The 25,264-nt window shown below is 41.7% G+C and overlaps 1 protein-coding gene and 1 long non-coding RNA gene across 2 annotated transcripts; one reads left to right on the top strand and one right to left on the bottom strand.

Annotated features, from left to right (window-relative positions):
• Positions 1-10,617: 10,617 nt before the first annotated feature.
• LOC308322822 lies at positions 10,618-15,538 on the bottom strand. Its single transcript, XR_013964759.1, has 3 exons — positions 15,404-15,538; positions 14,401-14,509; positions 10,618-10,713 (listed from the first exon to the last, which is right to left on the bottom strand). It is a non-coding gene; the product is annotated as an uncharacterized lncRNA (long non-coding RNA).
• On the top strand, positions 15,143-25,198 carry uba3 (ubiquitin-like modifier activating enzyme 3). Its single transcript, XM_080774277.1, has 17 exons — positions 15,143-15,172; positions 16,091-16,211; positions 16,526-16,606; positions 16,740-16,822; positions 17,030-17,110; positions 17,857-17,900; positions 18,005-18,069; positions 19,178-19,333; positions 19,455-19,557; positions 19,687-19,800; positions 21,128-21,181; positions 21,308-21,344; positions 22,076-22,157; positions 22,815-22,915; positions 23,868-23,931; positions 24,470-24,524; positions 24,734-25,198. The coding sequence occupies exons 1-17, from the start codon at positions 15,159-15,161 to the stop codon at positions 24,820-24,822; spliced, it is 1,344 nt and encodes a 447-aa protein (XP_080630403.1). The 5' UTR covers positions 15,143-15,158; the 3' UTR covers positions 24,823-25,198.
• The last annotated feature ends 66 nt before the right edge of the window (positions 25,199-25,264 follow it).

A 25,264-nucleotide genomic window follows, 5' to 3' on the forward strand; every position in this document is an offset into this window, starting at 1 on the left:
AACAATGGCTTCGGGTAGCTGTATGCCAGAGGCTGTGTGCACAGTTATGCACCATTGTGAAAAATGTGGCATTTGCACAGAAGTTTGTTTGAATTTGAGAAAGTTTCATGTCAAAGTAGCTATGTTTTCAAATTAACCTTAAAAGAGAGCCAATAATAATTTGCTGACAGGAGTCTCCGGTAGGAGACTACCAGAGACTCCTCCGGTCATCAAATTATTGGTTTAGGAATGCGAGAAAAGCATAAACATCTACATGAATTCCAGGCTTGGGGTGTGTAATTGATAGAAAATAAGTCAACTGACTGAGAGAAAACGCTATTGTTACTGCTACTGAATTACTAGATACAGACTGTATCATATAATTATGAGTGACTGACTGTCGCAAACGATACAGAGACACCTCCCTGACATTAACGCAGAGACAGCTTGTTTATTTTTGGACCACAATGCTTATATGAAACGATTTTAAGATGACCCCATCATCATGTTATTCTCCATAGAGAAATTACTTCCGTGAACCAGGCAGAACCAGGGGTTGAACAAGTGACGCCAGGACTTCGGTGCTCTATTGATAGAATATTAGGATATTTTGCATGTTGTAAGAGCCAAGATGTCTCACTTAGGCCTAATCGTTATTGTTTATGGTACAGCTTGTCCTTGTGACATGGCAGTTTAACTATGGTCTGCTCTGCTTGCTTGTGCTCAAGGCAGAACTAGGCCTACTACAATAGTCTACAGTGTGTGTACTGTTCTCCCATGTCCACCTATATATTAATTAAAGCACCAACAGGTGCACCTTATAATAAAAGTGCCTCTGACTCAAAGTGTTTATCAATTACTCACTTTTAAGTTCAATTGCCTACTTTTCGGCATACAGAAACAACATCTATTCACTCGTTAAGTTGCGCTAGTCTTTAAAATGGTTGTCGGCTCCCCGGCAAGGAATGATTTTAGGCAGTTCATTCATTAATAAGGACCTGGATTACAGAGGCTTTGAGGGCAATACTTATGACAGCTTGCACAGCCATTATCTACTTCTTTAGAGAGCTATACATTTAATGACTCTGTATAATCTCATTTACCACTTCATTATTAATCTGTTCCACAGCAGATGTTGTCAGAGGGATAATATCTGTTCAGAATGATTATTATCAAATAAAGACACTGGTCTTATCTGGTAGTACAGGTCCAACAAATAGGGATATGATTACATTATGATACATCGACTACACTCGCCTTAAGCCCATGACCCACCTATTTCCAAAACACTTTGCTAGTTTGGGATGGATCCTGGTAGAAGACAGGGTTAAGCAAATATCAATGGGATTGGCATTTAAGATACTCAGACGAATACTTGTGTACGGAGTGAGTGACACCCTATGGTGACACCCACACAGCGACAACACTAGAGCGACAACACTCTGATCTAGTAGGCCTACCCCCCAAATTTAGCACAAACATGGGCGGACCAGATTTTGCACAAACATGGGTGGACAAGATTTTGCACAAACATGGGTGGACAAAATTTTGCACAAACATGGGGTGAAAACAGGGGGGCAGTCAGACGGATATTTTGTGAAGCCACTAAGGAAATGAAAGTTCATATAATGGCCTGTTGTGGCGCTCTCATTGGGCTCAAAAAACCCCATAGCCCCATAGAAGTCCATGTATTTGGGCCCAACTTCACCTAGACTGTATTACCTTAATAAACATGGTCATGAATACTTTTTGCTTCCAGTCACTAGTTTAAAGTCTCATTTCTAATGTCATAATATTATTTTTGGAAAATTATGGTCCCATTTATTAAAATAATGACCATAAAGTCGCGCATGTTCTGAGGGGCGTGGCTACCGTTACAGTCTATGAACGGGATCCCCCACCCACTCGAGTCAAAATAAAAACCAACGAAGAAGAAGGGGGAAGTCCCGCCTCGTTGTCTGGGCCAGCCAATGGGCCAGCTGGCCTGAACTGGGCCAAAACAGATCTAGAAAGATGGCGACTTCCATTGCAAGGACTGACAGGCTTCATTTTACGTTCACGTTAGACCCGCGGAACGCTTTGTCCATATTTTTTACAGTCTATGGGTGAAAATCATTCAACTACTCTGACACCATGATGTGGAATGCCCCGACATCATCCATTAAACGATGTGAATCACTGGTTTCTGTCAAAACTGGCCTGGGCATACAGTGGGGAAGATTTTCCTTTTTCTATTTATGTGTAAATATTCTATGCTCTGTTGATGAATACATAGGACCACAATGGTAACAAGTCCCCAGGACCATCAACACATCAAGTGATTATGATCAGTATTATTCAAGGATGTGTCTTGGATATAGAATCCAAAGAAGAATTATGACATAAACAGTATATCTTGAACTATTTGAAATGTATGCCATTGTGTACTGGAGTATTTTCTTGCTGCTGTGATTGGAATGTCCCAAAAGCCCATGCCTTCTTAATATAGTGGAAGAAAGATGGATATCCTTCTCCTCAACACTCTCTGGAATTCGAAATAGATGAGAATGTTTAAATAAAATGTGGAATCCTTATGTCTGTATATCTTTTTTTGACATATTATGCTGATTTATTGACCTCACTCACGGTATCTCATATTCCTTCGGCTGAATACAATCTGGGTTGGTAGACAGCTAATTCAGGTGACTTATGATACATTTAATAAACGGAACATGTGTATTTTATGTACCACAGCCGCAGTATAGAGTATAGGAGAAAGGTTTACAGCACTGGGCCGTCCTCGAGGGGTATCCAGGGGATTCCCAGCAAAATGGGGAACAGTTTAACCAGTTAAGTCCTATTATTTATTTATTTTCTTCAGAAACAAATAGCAAATCTACACACAAATAATATGCCACGATGGGACTCGCTGTGAGTTTATAGATAAGTTAATTTCACCTCTTGACCTGATCTTCTCTTAAGTTATGGGGTACACACAACATATTTTTAAATGGGGGTTCACGGGGGGGGAAATACACATCAACTTGGGGGTACTTGGCATGAAAATGTATGTACGAGAACCACTGGTTTTCAGGATATTTTCAGGAGACGAAGTAATTACACATACAGATATGTGACTGTGGAGTGTGGCTGCATATTTATAAAATAAACAAACTAAAATAATATTAATTTTAAAAAAAGTATGGAAACTTACCATATTTCAATTTCCATCAGTATAGGCTAGTTGTCATGTGCTGTCTGCTGTGTTGCGCTCTAGTAACCAACACTTCTCAATAAGGCCTACATATGTTTTAGTTGATTATCACAAAAATAATCAAGCAGCCATCGTGCTCTTATACAGTAAACATAAACTGCGTTTACAGGTTTGATTGACAGTGCTGCTCTGCTCTGTGATCCCTTATTCTAAAAACCTCTGGTCCCTTCATGCGTTGTCCCCGTCACCGCCCCGGCCATCAGGAGACACAACAGCCAGGATTTACTCCCTTTATTACCTGCAGCACAGCGTTTAATTTCCTGGGTATGTGGGCGTGTTAGCACCACAGGCAGGCATGTGTCAACACAGGCAATCAGTCAGGCTGATGCTGGGAGACAGTGACACACGTATAGGCTACCGTTACCTCAGTCACGGGAGATACATCGCTGCTTCTCTCAGGCTAAAATGATCGGACAAATATTGTACTTGACTACACACACTTTTTAGGAGGTGATCCTCGGGTCCCTTACTTAGAAAAGAGTATTATTATTCATGAATATGAATGAACCACTCAATACCACTTCATTCACGTAGATGCTTTTAAAAAGGGACTAAAGACCTTCCTTTTTAGCAAGGCATTTGCCTAGTTGTTCTTTTAACCTTTTAGCAGGTGTCGACAGAATGTTTTAATTGTTTTTATTCTTATTTTGAAATATTTCTGATTGTAGCACTTTGAGATTTGTTTCAAATGTAAAGTCCATTATAAATAAAATGTATTATTATTATTATTAGTGCTCTACTAAGGTGAAATTACTTCATATATTTGCATTTGCATTTTTTTGAAAGATTATTTTACATATTTAAAAATGTTTGGAATTCTTTGGACATTTTATAAACTACATGCAGCCCCCCCCTCTCTAAAAACAGGTACTCCAGGAATGAACTTAAAGTACAAATTTGACTGAGTTACTCAAGTAGCTTACTGGGGTTTAGATAATTCGGGGAGACATGGGTGCATTTGTGTGTGTGTGTGTGTGTGTGTGTGTGTGTGTGTGTGTGTGTGGTTGCGAACTAAGTGAGCAATTACTATAGAAGCCGGCCTAGCTTGTCTGTCTGTCTGTGTGTGTGTCACGCTGTAACATCACCCTCCGCCACCAGAGGGCTTGAAATTGGACAGATACAGAGGTCTCTCTGTGTGTGTGTGTGTGTGTGACGTCAGACTGCCAAACAGCTTCGTTCGCTTTCCACGTTCACGCGTCTTACTTGTGTCACTCTCTTGAATGTTTTACTCGATCTGTGTGTCAAAAGAGGGCTGTGGAATTCTGTCCTGCCAGCTGCCCTACATTCCAAACATTTAAGACATGCTTATTACACCTCCCTGGTGGTCTAGTGGTTAGGATTCGGCGCTCTCACCGCCGCGGCCCGGGTTCGATTCCCGGTCAGGGAACACTGTTTTGCATCTCTCTATATCAACTATTACAAATTGTTTCACAAAATGACTGCCAAACCACCAGAAACTGTGTGTGTGTGTGTGTGTGTGTGTGCGTGGGCGCGTGCACATGCACATGTGTGTGTGCATCGTGCGTGAGCGTGCGCGCGCACATGTGTGTGTGCGAGAGTGTGCGTTCGTGCATGTCTAGTGTAAATTGGCAAACATTAAGCCTCTGATTGGTCCACGGGAGCTCATAAACTTCACTTGGCTGCCATTTTGATAAATACGTTGCCACCGCCCACCTAAATTGTTTTTAATCAAGATCCCATTTCAATTGTGCTCTAATGAAGTCATTATGACGAGCTGGGGAGAACCTTGAGCTCAACACCATATGACAGGTTGCATGTTGTTTCTTGAGTGAGAAATCAGCTGCGGTGTTTTCGTTTGTCAAGCAGCGCTGGATCAATGTCAGTCTTGCAGTACAGTAGCCTACGTCGGTGCTTCATAACCCATTCTGACCGGGCACCCATTTTGGTGTTAGCATCATGTTATGCTTTACCTATTGAAAAATAGCAGATCTACAAGCTCATATCGCGCCACCGAGTGGCGCGATACGAGCTTGTAGGTCTGCTATTTTTGAAAAATTCGAAGAACGACTGACATTTTTAGAATCTGATCTCAGGTCAGAATGGGTTCATCAGACCAGTGTGTGTCCGGTGGAAACCTCGTATGAATCTGATCTCAGGTCAGAATGGGTTAAACATGTCCATGTCAAGGACCCCCAAATGTATATGTTTTTGTCCACGGACCTCCGCCTGAAAATACTTTGTGCCAGGGACCCCCATATAGAGAAGATTTGTGTTAAAATGTTTTCTTTTTATTCACACATTTTAAAGATTGCTTCAAAAATGCATGCCACAAAGCACTGTGAACTTGTATATCAGCTATTTTCGAATAGCGGAAATTTGAAATATAAAAATGTACCCGGACATCACTTTGAGAACGCAACTGCAGTAAGTCATATCTCTGTGTGTAAACCTACTGTATCAGGTGAATGTGCACAAGATCATCAAAGTGGCTCTGCCTTCAATGCCCTGGCCTCAATAGGCCTACCATCATACCTGACAATAATTGAGGGAGTGAAAACGACGATCTGGTACCACCCACCCATAGAACAAACATGGTTAAATGATCTTTCTGCACTGCCACCAAAGTGTGGAATGGTCTGACAGACTGACACCATCCCTCAAAAGATGTGGGTCACTGGCTTCCTTCAAAACAGCTAGCCTGTTCAAATCAATCTTTCAGGAGGCAGAAAGGGGAGGTAAACTTTACAGTTGTTGATGATAGTGTTATTTTTATGTTATGTCCATGAATTGAATACATAGGACCCCGACCACAATGGAAACAATTCCCCAGGACGTTGCTGTGTTATCCTTTTAGCTCAGATGACTGACCGACTACACCTATACCGTGTGCTGTTTACACACAATTAATCAAAAACTGAGATAGGTCATACAACGTGTCTACTTGTCAAACTTGTGGAAGTATAATTAATACCCAAACAAACATATATAGATAAAGTAGTGCAATATTGTTATTATAGTTGGTACTATTAGGTGTGAATATTATTCAAGATCAAGATACTAGATAGATCTTTGCATGCGGATCACTGCTAGCCTCCACAGAGATCAGTAATAAGTGAATAATCTTATGATTCATTAATGTGCACAGTGAGCTATATAATTTCTTCAAATAACAGACCCGGGAGTTATGATTATGGCATGCCACTTCGTAAGAAATCCAAGCGATAAAGCCTTGAAATACATTCCAACTCTTTTCATTAGCCCAGGCAGAGTGGATATTAAATTCCAGTATATGTGCATATAAAATGACTCATTCCAATCGGAGGATGGGGCATACGATATACCGCATATCTCCTGTACTTGGGATATTACATGGCTAATAGACATTGTTAAAGACACATATTACCTTAATTAAGGCACAGTGCTGTCAAGTCAATGAGCAGCAGGTCTTTATCGGTTGACTCTTTGTGTGAACCTCTTGGGCCATTAAAACTGTGAAATTACACTTTGATATTACACTTACATGTCCTACGTACATTACCTTTCAGGGCCGATTCATACTCCTATTTTAGAGCCGAATAAAAGTCGGTTCGGCTCTACAATGTGACGTCATTTGAGGGGGGGGGGGGGGGGGGGGGTACCGTCCTAAAGTCGGCTCTTCGGTGCTACTGAAAATTTCTGACGAGCCGAAATCATTTCGGCACTACAGCGCCGAAACAGCGGTAAAATAGGAGTATGAATCGGCCCTCAGAACAGCTAAAGTAGCAGATCTACAAGCTCAAAGTGCGCAACTTCGCGCCACGTTTCGAGCTTGTGGATCTGCCACTTTTGATGCTTTTGTGTGAAGCTGTAGGATGATCAAGTATCGTATTCATTTTATGAAAAAACACAAACAGCTAGATTATGGAGATAAGAGTATTCTGCCTGACAGAAACAATATACTACACTGTGGTTGATATACCTGCGTGTTTCAAGAGGCCATGATGAGATCCTAGCTGTGTCTGCGGTCCATTCACTGGGAGGTGCAGCCATGCAGGGGCCCCAGCCCCGCCATCCATCCCCTCCACCCTCCTCAGTCATGTCCTCGGCAGAGAGAGGAAGGATATATCCCACTTCCTATAGCTCCACCCTGGCCTGCACAGCACAGAGGAAAGAGGAGAGAGAATGAAACGTACAGTAGGGCTGAACACTGAACAGGACTCACAGTGGTTTAAACCTGATGCTGAACCCACTGGCTCTCAAACAATTTCACGGCATGGACCCCCAAATTAATTAATTTAAATCTCTTTCACAAGCTCACATTGCGTCGCATCGTGGGCTATTTCCAAATGGCTATAATGTATACAGGGTTGAAGTGGCTAAACTAATGTTGATGTGATGCTATGGTTTAAACCTGATGCTGAACCCACTGGTTCTCAAACAATTTCACGGCAAGGACCCCCAAATTAAATAATTTAAATCTCTCTTACAAGCTCACATTACGTCGTATCGTGGGCTATTTCCAAATAGCTCATGTATACAGGGTTGAAGTGGTTAAACTAATGTTGATGTGATGCTATGGTTTAAATCTTATCCAAATGTGTAGTCAATAGTCATACTGTATGTCATAGACACACATCATAGATGACTAATACTATAGATCTACATGAAGTCATGCTGTTCCCTTGCGGATCTTGACATCTATATAATTTGATTTTAGAGGGACGCTAGCCCCTCCTATGCACAGCTTTGTGTGTATGTCTGTCTTTATGAGCACGGATTGGCTGAGCACAGAATGTGATGTACACGAGTGTGATCTTTCTTTTAAATAAACTGCAAGTATTGGCATCAAGACTAGAAAGTAGACATGCAGAATGTCCCATTTCACATGTTTTCAGATATGTAAAAAATGTATACAAATCGGCTATTTTCAAATGGCCGAAATGTACGTAGATACTGAAAATTGGAAATACAGTACTTGAGTATTACGTAGTTTACACCACTGATCATTCTGTTGGGTGCCTCTACACAGCAAACACATCGATGAAAAATGAGCCAGGTGGCTTCCTAACTGTAAACTGATGTCTATACCAACACTTCAATAGGGAATTCCAAGCATGAAAGTAACACGTGGGGCGTCCGATTCATCGGAGGAAATTCTTGGGTGACTGCTGACAGAATGGATGTCGTCTCCCGAACACAATCTCTTTTCATCAGGGAGGAGGGGGAGGGGGAGGAGGGGGACACAATGGTGACGGAGGAACAGTAGGAATGGCAGAACAGGAAGCGTAATGAGGAGGACAGGAAATAGGAAGCGCAGGCAGGAATAAACGCTGTTGAAATAGCCAGAGAGGAAATTTCCGTTCCAGCATCTTTTAAGGCTTTCTTGTGGTAATTAGTAATATTCCTCCATAGTGCCCTGGAAAGATACAGTGAGCATAAAGGGTCTGATAATAGTAAGAAAATATAACAGATCATATTAACATTCTATAGTGATTCTGCATAGGGTTAATCGGCCACATAGTGTACAACATCATTGTTTCCCAAAACCATATGTGGGTTGTGGAATAATTTTTATCGGAACCACTGGTATTTTTGGATACTAGAGCGGTGCCCGTTGGAGCCTCTACAGCGGTACCCGTTGGGCACTGGCCTACTTGGAACGATGCCAGTTGGAAATGCATGCCCCACCCAGATATTATGTCTGTGTCCCTTTTATACCCATATATGGAGTTCTTTGTTAGGCATGCCAAAATATGGAGTCTATGCAGATGTCAGAATGATGTCAGAACAGGCCAGCTCCATATATGGACACTGGGCAGGGGCCCTGTCCACAGCCCGGGCAGAGGCCTTTTTGGGGCGGTTCTGGACAGCCGCGTGTTTGACCGTCTCGATACCGGGCACTGTGGTGGGGTGGAACGTGTGTGTCGAATTTGAAGTCGGTGGGGCGAACGGTTCTGGAGTTACGTGGATCACAGACGTAAGACGTACGACTTGGTGCATTTATAGTTATTAGATTGTGTTTACAGTATGTCTCCGGTAAAGTAAAACTATCTCAAAATTGTACTTAGGTACAGTACTTGAGTAAATTTACTTAGTTACTACTTTACACCACTGCATCTCATGCCTTTCCTACGTCTTAGAAAAGCTCCTGTCTGGGGACTAAACACAACAGCGGGGAAACAAAAACACGCTAGGCAAGGTCACGGCGAAGCCCTCCACCCCTCAGGCAGGAAGTGGCGAGCAGCACAGCCCAGCCCATCAGAAACAGGAAGTACAAAGTGCAAACCAGCGGTGATGCCCCACCCACTCCTCACACACACCAGGAAGATGTAGTATTAATTACTGAACATCTTAGCTTCTTAGAACAGTGGTTCTCAGACTGCGGGTCGGGACCGGCAGGGTGGTCCCCGGATGACGTTGGAGGGGTGCCCAGACCCCAGATGATTAGCTTAATGTGCAACATTGTTTTCTCACTCAACAGTAAACAATAAACCAACAAACCAACGTCAAATAAATATTACCTGAGAAAGAGGCAAAAATGGGAAAACAGCAAATCTACAAGCTCACATCTGTGGAACCGAGTCCATCACTGGAAACATCTCAGATCTTGCTCTCTTGTGTCAACTGACAGTCCCAACAACAACAGTTGCCAAAGTATTTTCCTTTTACACTGTGAAATGTTTAATTCCAGAGCAGAGCAGCTCATTACTGCGTGCAAGCCAAATAAAGCCTGAGTCTTTGCCCATTATGATGAGCTGTTTATTGACATTTTAGAGATGGAATCTCAGGCCCTCGCCGTGGGTTCGCTGTTATCTTCACGTCTTCCACTCTGTCAAACTGAAGACACCAAGGCAAACCAAAAACCCACAGACCTGAACCTGAGTGCGGCAGGCAACAATGCATTTACACAGGAGATAAGATCTATTTACAGGGCATAGCTTCTCTGAAAACAATGAAGTGAAGACACTCGAGGCAATTACAGTTAAAAGTAAACACATCCATCACACATACAGAATCATTTAATAAGTGTCTAACGCGCAACAAGGGATGCTTCCTCCTGCCTTAATACAATGAAAATGTTGAGTATTAGGCAAGCCTTCAGACTTATACATTCACAATACTGTATGGAGATCACGCACGCGCGCACACACACACACACACACACACACACACACACACACACACACACACACACACACACACACACACACACACACACACACACACACACACACACACACACACACACACACACACACACACACACACACACACACACACACAGAGAGAGAGGGATCAGAGATACAACAGTGTATATAGGCAGAGTCTAATGATGTTGTGAGCAGTGGCGATGAATCACGGGCGTCTTAATCAAAGCAGTACAACATGAAGAGTCATCAATCACTCACCACAAGTCAACACAACATCACAGTGTAGTGTCCTCCCCCCTCCGGCTGACAGCGCTGCTCCGTGCCCTACATGGGACATCATCCCAGTGACAGATCACGGTTATCGCCATCAGCACCACTTCACACGTCCTCCTAATGGAAGGCAAACTGTATGTTTAAATGGAATTAAATGTATTGGCCAAATGCAGTGGTGTACAGTAAACTAAGTACACTAACTCAAGTACTGTACTTTAACTCAAGTACTGACTGTACCTAAGTGCAATGTTGAGGTACTTGTACTTCACTTCCCCAAAACATCTCAGAGCCAAATATTGTACTTCAACTACTTTTACTTCACTTCAATTATTTGAAAACTTTGGTTACTAGATAGTTTGTAGAGTTTGATTATTGTTACAAAACAAACATTAACCACTTCAGCCCTTCATCCCATACATTTGATACCTTGTGAAACGGGACATTCTGCATATCTTGTTGTATTTTAAGTATATTTTGATGCCAATATGCCAAATTGTACTTTTATTTACCTGACTGCTTCTACATTGCAGTGTTAAGAAATGTAGTACTTATTCCACCACTGGCCAAATGAACCGACGACGTCATCAACAACTCATGTTCTACGGATAAAATACACACTGTGTGGTTGAGCTAATGTTCTAGGGATAAAATACACACTGTGTGGTTGAGCTAATGTTCTAGGGATAAAATACACACTGTGTGGTTGAGCTAATGTTCTACGGATAAAATACACACTGTGTGGTTGAGCTAATGTTCTAGGGATAAAATACACACTGTGTGGTTGAGCTAATGTTCTAGGGATAAAATACACACTGTGTGGTTGAGCTAATGTTCTACGGATAAAATACACACTGTGTGGTTGAGCTAATGTTCTAGGGATAAAATACACACTGTGTGGTTGAGCTAATGTTCTAGGGATAAAATACACACTGTGTGGTTGAGCTAATGTTCTACGGATAAAATACACACTGTGTGGTTGAGCTAATGTTCTACGGATAAAATACACACTGTGTGGTTGAGCTAATGTTCTAGGGATAAAATACACACTGTGTGGTTGAGCTAATGTTCTAGGGATAAAATACACACTGTGTGGTGTTGAGCTAATGATCTGAACAGTCACTTACATTTCCATCTCTGTCGGGTGGAAACCTCCCAAAACTGTTACTGTTCAGGATTCAAATTCAGAAATTGTAGATCTGCTACTTAATGCTTTTGTGTGACTCTGTGGTATCGTCAAGTAAGACGTTCATTTACAAGATAACGCAAAAAAGTGAAACTATGGAGTTAAGAGGTCATCACTTCCAATTTTACTTGCTTATACTGCATCCATTCCAGTGTGAGTTCTCTCTCGTGATTGGATAAAATTGGTATCCAGAGTTTTCTGTCGACCAAAGAGCTGGAGCGACATGGAGGCTCTGAACAAACGACAAACCGAAACATAATCACTAACCCCCACCTTTAAGTAAAACATCCGAGTACTTCTTCCACCACTGTCTCAGAGGTTCTTCTGTCCGACCACTTTGTCATATGACAGATAGCCTGCTGTCATCAGGTCTGCTCTGGTCAATTCAAGCCCTTCATGGATACATTAATGACATTTGGCTGTGATGGATGGCAGCGAGTTGGGTCACCTCAAAGGCACTGGATGACATTCACAATGTATCTCCTCCTCCTCCACAATGTCCCTCCTCCTCCTCCACAATGTCCCTCCTCCACGAGGTGTGGGGAATGATGGATGGCATTTCAATAAAACATACACAAATGTGTCTGTACGGGAACGTTGTTTGACCGGCAGTGGACAGCTGCCTTACTTTGGAGTAAACACACACTCAACGGCACCACGGCAAGTAATGCCTCTGATCCAGCGCAATTTTTATACTTTGTAATACAATCTACAAGCGCACAACATGCACACATCTGTACAAAGTCAAGGGTTCCCAAATTGTTCATCGCCCCAAATAATCATATTTGAACTGGGGACCCCCCACCCTGACAAGCACTTGCATGGATTGGGAAACAGTAAGTATAGTCGGCTAAGCCTTGCAGTTCCATGTCGCTTGAGCCCATCTCCTGTGTCTGTACCACGTGAGGTGGCTTGATGTACAAGTACATCTCCTGGACACGCTAGTACTGTATATCACAGGGATTCACCCCCACACTTGGAAGCATTGGTCCAATTTGTATAGTACTGCCCTGGCCGGGGAATCGAACCTGGACTTTCCAATATCAGGGTGGATATTGGATAATATAACTACGAGGCCACTGAGCATGTGTTAATTGATTCATATCACACTGCCGTGCTGTTTGGAATATTGGCATAATTCAATTGAAATCAAATGAAAAAGGATGGTAGACAGAAGCAAATAGAAAAAAGGGACAGAAATGAGCAGGCCAGTCAGCTATGAAGGACATCATGAGGGTTAATATTATTAGTCATCAGTTTTCAGAGGCTGTCACTCGGAACAAAAATCTCATTAAGATTAAGGAAGGGAATGTGACGCCCACTCACACTGGACCCACTGAGAGAGAGAGCGCTTCACACTGCATGAATACACAATGCACAGATGTCTGAATGCTCCCCTAAATTTGTCTCCCAACTGCACCATGTACTACTGAACACACACACACACACACACACACACACACACACACACACACACACACACACACACACACACACACACACACACACACACACACACACACACACACACACACACACACACACACACACACACACACACACACACACACACACACACACACACACACACACACACACACACACACACACACACACACACACACAAAATGCTAGTTCATATCATTTGCATAACTTATATAGTAGGTACAGTTTTTTGGTGACCTCTGCAGAACTATATTCCACATTTTCTTTCAATTTGGGTGGGCTGTGGACAGATGGATTAATGACGTTAAATGTGCCTGCAGGCATGTCTCTTAAGATGCACAGAGGCACATCCAGGGTTTATTAATCATTCTGTGATGAGAGATTAAACACCAAGAACCATTAGCACATTATGGTCACAGAGTAGATTGGATACTCACTAAAGGAGCTGTACTCACTAGTAAACCCATTAAACCAAATAGAAGTAGCTGTCTGGGTCTCATGCCTTATTCATGACTTGTGCCATGCAAAGCTGAACTCGGTACCCGAGTAATATTACTTATAATATTGTTAATTTCCCAACACTGGGCTATGTATGGGCTTTGTTTTCTTGTTCATTTTAGATTATGTCTGTAAGGAGTGATGCAAAGATATTGTATAGTTCTCTGAATTATTGATCAGAGTCTGCATCCAGGCCAAATAAGATTAATTGCCATTTTCAAGGACTCTTTCTTCTTGAAACAGATCTAGTTCACTAATTACTAATAATTTTCTCCCTGTCTCCTTGCCTGTTGTTAACTGTTTTTTAAATAGATAATTGCTAATCTGTAGCCACATATATCCTACACAGGGCAAGAGTGATTAAACAGTCATTACCACTGACCTCTGAAAAAGACTCTTCTTCCTCTTTGCCACTATTAAAACAATACAGAAACTCCAGAAACTTGTTGCATAGAAACGGACGGTACACACATTTAAACATTGCGTGCAGTACTTAACATCAGCAAGAGTGAATATGTTACTACCAAGACTCTGTATGAGGGAATAATACCAAGGCCAAGGGTGAGCCAGAAAATAGCAGCCAAGAGAATGAGACTAGCAAACTGCATGGTGCTGTGGGAACCTTCAACCAACACACAGGCATCGGTCACGAGGACGTCCCACACCAACATACGTACGTGGATGTCATCAAGAACGACGTAGGAGCGCAAAGTACCAACGAGCTGGCCAGATGTATGGAGTCCGGGATGACTGGAAGCGACGATGGAGGGCTCGTCTGAGGACGACCTAGAGAGAGAGATGAGGACCCATAATAATGGTAAATATCACACCCGTGTGAAGTGAGGGGCGCTAATATGTTAAAGTCTAATGCATGTTGATAGGTGATGTAATGGTGTAAAACAAACGGTGCAAACACAAACATTAAACGCCATTAACAAAAAAGAGACAATATGACGTAAATGACACGTTATGACGTGAATTTTCCCTTTATTTTCAATGTGCTTATAAAACAAACATTGAACTAAAGACAAACATTAAACCTATGTGGTAAAACCAGCACATCAGGATCATTTAGGAGATCATTTAGGAGTCTTGCTCAAGGACACTTCGACACGTTTGAACTGGCAACCTTGCGGTTACCATCCAGCCACTCTACCCCTGAGCCAGCCACCGCTGGTTCCACAGATAAATACTGTGAAAATAGCAGATGTACAAGGCCTCAGCTATTTTCAAACTGTTTGCCTCTTTGTTATAGTAGGCAGCAATGTAACCACAGGTTGAGAACCACGCCAGAACATTAGGCTATATTTAAGGCTCTGGGCCAGAACACTGTACAGCTCGATGCTGCCATCTGTTGGTTGTTGTGTGTGTAGCTCGAGGCTGGTTTCTGTCAGAAAAATGCTTTGTTGATAAAGTAACACGAAAGTGACGAAACATGGCGGACGAGCCGTAAGTACCGCTGCTGCAGAAACCAGTGAATGACTGACTGCAAGAACAATGCTTTGCCATGTCAATAAATAACCCTGATGAGCACGATGGAACATTATTTTTATTTTAGAAAATAGTCAGAGTAGCGGGAGATTATTAGACGGAAGCTTTCAGTTTGGGAAGGTTGTGTTAATGTTAGCTAGCTGGCTAACATTAACGCATTGGTACTTGGTAGGTAGGTTAGGTAGTTACCTTGGCAGCTAGGCTATCCGTCAGTTCCCGTCACGGGCAATGTGCAAATCGATCACACCGATACTTAGCCAACAACAGGACCATATAGTTAGTTAATATTGTGTTGATCATGATGCAACATTGCCTCTTCTTGTCATGAAAGAAAAAGCATACACCCTAGTGTATATCTGGTTGGAGCAGCTGTTACTTACCACACACCTAGCAGGGAACGCCCACTTATATTGTCCTGATTGATTCATTGATTGATTATACTTTATTAACAAATTGCTAAATAGCAGAGAAAGTGCTGTTTAATACAAATACAATGCTAAAATAATTGAACCCAAGAAAGCACTATGGCTTTTTTCCATTGGGGTCCTGCGTCCTGTTGGTTCTCTAACTCAGTGGTTCTCAAACTTTTTCATGCCATGGAGCTTCACATGAATATGTATTTGGCCAAAGACTCCCCTCTCCCCCACCTGAAAATGTTTTGTGCCACAGAAGAGATGTGTTTATTAAAAGAAAATCCCAATTATTCAACATTTTCAGGCACTTTCAAGTTTCAAGATTTTTCAAACAAAAACCCGTTGTTGCTATAAATCTAAAATGACAGATGCTTCCCCGGTTTTAATGGCTTAATCATAAGTCGTGATGGTCATGGGGTGGTATGTGCTAATCAAACATGCGCATCATATGTGGTGTTTCAAGGATGGTGGTGGATGGAGGCGTAGGAGATCGGAGCGAATGGGAGGGAAGGTGGAACCATATCAAAAAGTTTATGGAGCGATCCGGGCCATTCACACACCCTGACTTTGAAGCCAACACAGAGGTAACATTTCATTCCTCAGATGACAGTGAAGTGACAATGTAAGGACATTTAGACCTTTTTAATACCTACAAGAAAATACAAAGACCATTACTGCATTCTAAAGTAATCAACAAATTATAAAACTATAAAAACTGGTCAAACATTGGCCAAATTGTCAAATGATATATAATCATATAACAAATATGATTGTTTTGGGGGGTCCCCAGTTAGTTCAAATGTTGGGACTTGAACAGGTTGAATGCAAGCAGTGCAGTGGTTTGCCATAGAATGTATGATCCTATAATGCCAAATCCCCTTTTCTCTTTTCCTTGCAGTCACTGCAGTTTCTGTTGGATGTCTGCAAAGTTCTAGTCGTTGGTGCGGGTGGCCTTGGATGTGAGCTTCTCAAAGACCTGGTACGAAGCATCAATCCACAAAAACTAAGACACTTGTGTTGTGATTTCAGTCTATCTGAATTATGCATGTGTTATGTTACCATGCACTAACAGCCTACACTTTATAATTTCCTGTTGTCATACCACCGAGCAGGCTTTGTCAGGCTTTCATAATATCCATGTGGTTGACATGGACACCATTGATGTCTCCAACCTCAACAGACAGTTTCTTTTCAGGTGAGTACCTATGTTTCAATTACTTCTTTGCTCACTCACACTTCTAAGTGTTGTGATGATTTAAAAAAAAATCATTTATACATTATTATAATATACATATACATATTATTTATAATAATGGATATTGTTTATCATTATTATTCATATTTATTAATTAGCACTCAAGTTTGGTGTTAATATTTGGTTCACTTTTCTTCCACTCCCAAGGCCCAAAGATGTTGGTCGACCCAAGGCAGACGTAGCGGCTGATTTTATTAACAGTCGAATTCCCGGTTGTTGTGTGGTCCCGTATCCTTTTTTAAAATTATAATGCGTAGTGCATTGTGATGAAAGACAGGACCTATTTTTAGATAGAAGCTATTGATGATTGTCTCAATCTAAACATATTACTCAGAGAAAAGGACCTCTAGTATTGAGGGCAGTAAGTGACATTGCAGTGGAACTGGTACAGCTGGTGTTAACGCAGGCTAAAAGGTTGGCTTAATGAAAGGGGACCTTGGCTTCGACCACAAGAACATTTGCCTTTTATTGTCATTTCATATTGCCATTTTAATTTGGGTTAGTGTGCTCTATTCAATTTACATGGTTCTCCAATTAAAGGGGACGAGGGGGACATAATCCTTTCCTCACCCATTAGTTATGGCAGTCATGGGAGATAATGAATTAGTCAAACTGGCACAATTTCAGTGGAATATTGCTGACACACCCACGTCTATGGTTTTGGCTCACAGTACTCCTATGGTAATATCCTGCCACCACACGTCTCTATGGTGACAGGAGATTTCGTCAGTGCCTGCATTACTCTGAGAAAACACTGCGCTGGGTGGTTACAGACACAGTGCGCCAGTTTGCCGCCCTCAAACTAGAGGCCACGGACTCAGAGTATTGACACTGAGCATGCAATATAGCTGCATCTTTTTTGTGTTCTGTATATTATTTGCTATCGTGATATCCAATTTCTGAAAAGCTGCAATTTGAATTCTCCATGTACTCCGACACCTAAAGTATCAAATCTCCCTTAATCCTTCACACAGCCATTTCAAGAAAATACAAGACATGGAGGAGACATTTTACAGACGTAAGCATCATTATATTGTTTTTATTTGCGTTACCTGTCTCTGATAAAGGCATTGTCATTATTATTGAGATTCACATTGCTAAGTTGTCTTTGTCTTCACCTAGAATTCCATATCATTGTCTGTGGACTGGACTCTGTAGTTGCTCGGAGGTGGCTGAACGGTATGCTGGTAGGTTACCTCTTTTTGTCTGGAAAACCGTGGAGACCGGGGTACCATTCCTCTGCTGTGCATCTGGCTTGGCTGGGTGTGCCAATGAACAAAATTGCCGTGTTTGAGGGTGGGAAGGTGGTTGGGGGGAGGATGATCTCTGTCACTGCACTCGTAGCAACTCCATACACAGTTTGCTCGGGCCTAGCCTGGAAACCAGACAAATCTGCCAATGCAAAAATAAATAAAGAACATTGCCCTCGGCAGATTAGGTCTGGCCCCAATCGGTTGTGATTGGATTTCGTTGCCCCCGAAGTTGTGAGGCAACAATCATGAACCAGTATGCAAATATGGGGCGTTTTTTTCACCAGAGGCATTTCTTTTGAATCCGCCTCTTGATAATGCAGGTTCCACACACATTCCAGCATAAGCGGAACTGGGATAAATAGCGTGGGTTCCTCCACGCACTTTCCGCACTTTCAGTGAAGAGAATCTACTGCCAAAAAAATGTAAAGGCAATAAAGCAATAAAAGCATACATACATTCATCTTCATTAGACTTGACTACTGTCAAATGTCAATCAGATGACTGCAGTTGATTCAGAATGCTGCTGCTCGAGTCCTTGCCACTACTAATGCCAAGAAACTGGAGCATATCAGTTCCTTACACTGGCTCCCTGTGTGGCAAATAATTGATTTCAATTACTACTGTTGGTCTATAAAGCTTTGAATGCAGGTTTAGGGCCAAAATACATTTATGATTCTATGTCCCTAGAATCAAAATTGAACGTGGGAAGCACATTTAGTTTTTATGCACCACATATCTGGACCAAACTGCCACTCTTATTTCGTTAAAAACACAACTAAAAACCTTTCTGTTTACTGCTGCCTTTCATTGAGTTACCTTTCTTTTTTCCTTTTCTTTCTCTTCTGCACTGCAATTGGATCTGTTAGTTTTACTTACTATTTTGTTCCATGCATCCTAATTTCATTGTATAATTATGTTTCCTTTGCTTGATGTTCTGGACAATGCACATTTAATTGCCTTGCTATTGGAATGTGCTATACAAATGACATTACCTTGTCACTCACTTCATAATTTGTAATACTATGTGTGTTTTTCTGCATAGCTGTCTCTGCGGGTATATGACGATGGTATCCTGGACCCGAGTTCCATCATTCCTTTCATTGACGGAGGGACTGAAGGCTTTAAAGGCAATGCAAGAGTCATTCTGCCGGGCATGAGCGCCTGCATCGACTGCACCCTGGAGCTTTACCCACCTCAGGTAGCTTAGCATTGTGATGGGAGCCGGCAATCCCAGTAATGTGAAGGTGTCATCAAAGACTGTCAATACAATACATGTGGAATACCAGTTCCCTCTCTGAAATGTATCTCTGTTCTCTTAGATCAACTTCCCCATGTGCACCATAGCCTCCATGCCACGGTTGCCTGAACATTGTGTTGAGTATGTCCGCATGCTGCTATGGCCCAAAGAGAAACCCTTTGGAGGTAGATACTCACTCAACATGAGGATTTGTTAGATAAAACAACAATTATTAGCTTTATTCAGACTTATGTGGCTTCCCAGAATTTAACGTGTGTCCGTGCGTGCGTGCGTGCGTGTGTGTTTGTCACCAGATGATGTGGCAATGGATGGAGATGACCCAGAGCACATCCAGTGGGTGTACCAGAAGTCTCTGGAGAGGGCTGCAGAGTTCAGTATCACAGGAGTCACCTACAGACTCACTCAGGGTGAGCTCACACTACCTCTGTCAGCAACACAACACCAGTCACCTACAGACTCACCCAGGGTGAGCTCACACTACCTCTGTCAGCAACACAACACCAGTCACCTACAGACTCACCCAGGGTGAGCTCACACTACCTCTGTCAGCCACACAACACCAGTCACCTACAGACTCACTCGGGGTGAGCTCGCACTACCTCTGTCAACCACACAACACCAGTCACCTACAGTACAGACTCACTCAGGGTGAGCTCACACTACCTCTGTCAGCCACACAACACCAGTCACCTACAGACTCACTCAGGGTGAGCTCACACTACCTCTGTCAGCAACACAACACCAGTCACCTACAGACTCACCCAGGGTGAGCTCACACTACCTCTGTCAGCCACACAACACCAGTCACCTACAGACTCACCCAGGGTGAGCTCACACTACCTCTGTCAGCCACACAACACCAGTCACCTACAGACTCACCCAGGGTGAGCTCGCACTACCTCTGTCAGCCACACAACACCAGTCACCTACAGTACAGACTCACTCAGGGTGAGCTCACACTACCTCTGTCAGCCACACAACACCAGTCACCTACAGACTCACTCAGGGTGAGCTCACACTACCTCTGTCAGCCACACAACACCAGTCACCTACAGACTCACTCAGGGTGAGCTCACACTACCTCTGTCAGCCACACAACACCAGTCACCTACAGACTCACCCAGGGTGAGCTCACACTACCTCTGTCAGCCACACAACACCGAGCTGCTTTTCACGGTGTTGCACCGAAGGGGCCAGCTGCCTAGAATGAGGTACTCCCAGACAGTCAGTTGAAGAGGATGCAAGATGCAGCTTACTGCATCTTGCATCTTCTTGAAGCAACTGTCTGGGAGTAGCCTGTCCATCTCTCTCTGCCACAAAAGTAGCAGTGAACCACACAGCTCAGCTGATGGAGCTACACCAATCAGGTCTCACCTCATGCTGCTAAGCTCACATAACTGCGTCTTGTTAATAAGTTGCTGCACATCTTCCTGTAATTGTGCAGCAGGGTGAAAAGAAATATCATGGATTTGCATCTGCATAAATAAACGAGAGACAAATATGGGAAATATGCTTATTTAGCAAAGGACATGACGTGCAGTTTATTTGTGTCCTCTACTTGCAACTGCTTGTACAAAATCTAGTACCTGTACAAAATCTTACCTGTTTCACAAGTTGAAACGTACATTGGTAGTGATAGTGATTCATGTTTCATTGATGGTTTTTAATGTGCAATCTGAATGAATTTTGCGAAAATATATTTATTTCACCTTTATTTTATTTAACATTCTGCAGGTGTTTTAAAGAGGATAATCCCAGCTGTGGCATCCACAAATGCAGTTATTGCAGGTAAATGATTACACCTGCCATGTAAACATTAACCATTGTCCACACAGCTTCGAGACTGCTTATGTTCTGTGAACAGAATATAATATCAGCCTAATCCTGGTCATTTTTCTTTTCTTTGTGTTCCAGCTGCTTGTGCAACAGAGGTATTCAAAATAGCATCAAGGTGTGTTTGAAGCTCTGCTGTTCACATGCCATCCTATGGCTGTGTATCTACCAAAAGCCCTTTTTTCCCCAGCAGAAAATGCAAGGTGCTCTTCTAAAACACTGATCCGGGAACACTTGAGGGTGGAGAGATTTTGCATTAATGACATTGATATGACAGTGAGCGCAGCGTACAAAAGCGGAGCATTTTCGAACTCTCTAACTCTCTGCGACCAGATAGAAATGCCAAACATGCAAGCATGGCTCGGTGCTGTATACACACTCAGAGCGCCTCGCCATCTGCCGGCGTTTATAGCATACGATAACTACAGTATATGGCGCTCCCTGTGAAAACAATTCAAAACATACATTGCGCTCAGGGAAAGAAAATGCCTTGCTAGGACACAGCCCATAATGCATCCAGAGGACATTAACCATTTAGCCCTATATTGTTGTCGTCGAGCAGAAATCATATTCTAACTCGTTTTTTAAATGAACATACTACAGCGTCACACTAAACTAAAGTATCAAAAGCAACATATCTGCCACTTTTGTTGTTTTGTTATTTGAATCCTGAAAAGTAACATTTGGACATTAGAGGCTTCCACCCGACCAAATACTTTGTTGTACGACCACTAGCGCAGATAGTGCCACAGAAGATTTGCCACAAAATAGGGATGGTCAGGGTCAATGTATATATAATGTAACTGTATATTATTCATGCACTCATAACATTATGTTTCACATCTGCAGTGCTTACATTCCTCTCAACAACTACATGGTCTTCAATGACGTTGATGGCCTGTACACCTACACGTTTGAGGCCGAACGAAAGGTTTGTCTCCATGGACACATAATGCTGTAATATATATATATATATATATATATATATATATATATATATATATATATATATATATATATATATATATATATATATATATATATATATTTTTTTAGGAAAGCCTCCTGTGGATAGCTTTTGAGAATTAGCACTCGTGCTATATACACTTTGTTTAACCCATTTAGGCCTGACGTCAAAATAAAAAAAACGTTGAACGAATATATATTCAAAGATTTAGATTTAGATTTTTTACGATTTTTCAAAAATAGCAGACCTATAAGCTCGTAGCGCGCCACTCGGTGGAGCGCTATGAGCTTGTAGATCTTCTATTTTTCAATAGCTAAAGTATAATATAATGCTTAGTTAAAACATCAAAAGAGGTTCCCACCCAAAATGGGTATGTTGTTCTCAAACGTTTTTTTCATTTCATTTCTATGTACCCCCGTCTTAAAATGTTTTGTTCCAGGGGCCCCCAGAAGTGAAGAGCAGTTTTGTAAGAAAAAAGGAAAAAAATAAGATCTTTGAGAACCACTGCTTTAAACAATGCATCTGATTCATCCACTGTGATTGTGATGTATGTCGAAAACATAAACATAACATCAAGTCAGCTGTTTTGCACTTGATACACAACATTCTCTTTTGATACAGGAGAACTGCTCGGCCTGCAGCCAGGTACCTCTGGACCTGTGCTTCTCTTCATCCTCCAAGCTGCAGGAGGTGGTCGATTACATGACCGAAAACATCTCCCTGTAGGTTTTATTACCATTTATATGCTGATACAGGAAAGGTGGGCACTGGGGACATCTGGGCACCTCCAAAATGTTAAATAATAAGATATTAGAAAAATGGTCTAAAGTATACATGATGTAGACATGCATGGAACATCATTATCAGACTTAATTTTATCCTTCAACTAAAAAATTGCCAATTTAACACCACTCTTCCTTGGTGCCTTGTTATCGCTGTAACTACCCAGCTGGACTCTTAAGTCATATTCAACAGTTGGTTTGAGGTTTACAAATGTATGTCACACTGAAGGTAAGGGCTGCACAGTTAATTGAAAATAGTCTATAATGTTGGTTTTATGTAAATGTGAATCTTAGCAATTAATTCAACCATGCCCTCGTCTCCTCACCAGTACACAAGGGTTAACCCAAACCCATTTAGACCTGGAACCGCTACTTATGTTATGATTAATTTACGAAAAAACACATAATGTGATAAGGGTTTTCTGCCCAACAGCAACGAAATGCCTTCTAAATCCTAAGTGTTTTCTGAAAAGCTTCTGTTCCTATATATATGGTATATACTAGTTCAAACAAAACATTGTATACATCTCTCCATCCATCAGGCTCACAGAAGCACAGAAAATCACAGAGGCCACAAATCATTTGACCAAAGACATTATACCAATAAGCACAATGAGCAACAAAGACATGATGCAAATAAAAGTAACGATAAAAACATAATTTTCCTAAATGTATTCCCAACAATTGTGATTAATAATCGTGGTTACAATATTAAGCAAAACATTATTGGGATTTCAATTTTAGCCATAATCGTGCAGCCAAACTTTAGTAGTGTAGAAGATAATGATGCACTTTAATTGTGAGAATGAATGTTTAATTAATTGTATTTGGTTATCGGCAAACTGCTCTGGTTCATTCTTCAACAATAACTAAATACATTGTACATTCACAGACAAATGGAGTCACCTGCTATTACCACAACAGTGGAAGGAAAGAACAAAACATTATATTTACAGGTAAATTACCTCTGGTTTCATCAGCTTTTGTGTTGTGTGTTCTTAGTCTGTACCTTGCATGGTAGCTGTTGGGGTGGTTTTGCAGGTTTTACTGTGGCCCATTTTTCACCGGGAATGAAACGGTTCCGTTCTTTTTTTCCTGCCTAATTTTAAACCAAATGAATTGGTTCAGATCCCTAAAACTTGGTTTGGAACTGGAACCAAAAAATACTACTTCTTACCCTGAAGTGGGAACCAAATTGGGCATATCACTAGTTACCTGTATTCAGGTTGGAAGATGCAGATGTGATATAAACCATCACCTTTATTAATTTAGTAGCAAAATAAAGAACGAAAGTTCTTTATCTTTTGGTGGAAAAGGGGCCTGTGTAAGTAAGTAAGTAAGTAAACGTTGCCGAGTCCATGTGGCCCATAAAGCAGGAGCCTATCTCCTGTTTCTGTAGCGTGAGGTGGCTTCATCTAGAAGTACATCCCCCAGCCATAATGTACAAGTACACACCCTGGACATGTTGCTAGTAATGTGTGCTTTTGTTGACAGAGCGTGGTTTCAATCGAGCAGAGGACGCGACCAAATCTGTCCAAAACACTGGAGGGTGAGGCAAAGTATAGTTAACATTGCATCACAATCATTTTAACCACTTTATATCTATTAATACTATTAAAAACAATAGCATATGTACAAGCTCACTGATATTCGAAAATGTTTGGAAAGTGTTTGACATTTTCATTTTTTATTTTTTTAACATAAATCTTATCTTCACTTTTGTTGTGAACCGTTGTTTTTTTCTTTGTTTTTTTGCAGAGTTGGGGCTGACTGATGGACAGGAGCTGGCCGTAGCCGATGTCACCACGCCGCAGACCATGATCTTCAAACTTTGCTTTACCTCATAGGAGAAGCTGGCCTACTCCACCCACAAATGCCGTTACTAAAGGCCAGTCACGAATATGGTGCATAATATTTGGAAACCCAAAATGGTTTACTTTACACTGTGTATTCAGACACAGGGTACAGCCCTATTTCATTGCTCTGATGTTATGTTCTTGCTCACTCACTCACTGACTGAAGTCAGCGAGTGCCACTTTGGCACTTGAAAGCCAAAGTGTTCACACCCTGTTGGCTTTTGGCTTTGTTCTCTTCCAGTCCATATTCATCTGTTATTTATTCTGAGCGTGTATTTTTAGTTGCTGTATTGAACGTACCACTACACTGGACTTTGTTAATAATGTTATAACTGGAATAAAAAAATATATGTTGTTGTTTTTCTTATATTGTCTGCCTCTGTTGTGTTTTTGTAGTGTTTGAATTATAATGACAAGAAACTGTTTTCCAGAT

This window comes from Protomyctophum bolini, assembly GCF_963924005.1.
Source record: "Protomyctophum bolini genome assembly, chromosome: 2".
NCBI lineage: Eukaryota > Metazoa > Chordata > Actinopteri > Myctophiformes > Myctophidae > Protomyctophum > Protomyctophum bolini.

Excerpts from the sequence above, each read along its gene's own strand:
- uba3 (XM_080774277.1), top strand. Across the intron at positions 17,901-18,004 it reads GGAGGAGACATTTTACAGAC|AATTCCATATCATTGTCTGT; the intron begins GTAAGCATCATT and ends GTCTTCACCTAG. Across the intron at positions 18,070-19,177 it reads GGTGGCTGAACGGTATGCTG|CTGTCTCTGCGGGTATATGA; the intron begins GTAGGTTACCTC and ends TTTTCTGCATAG.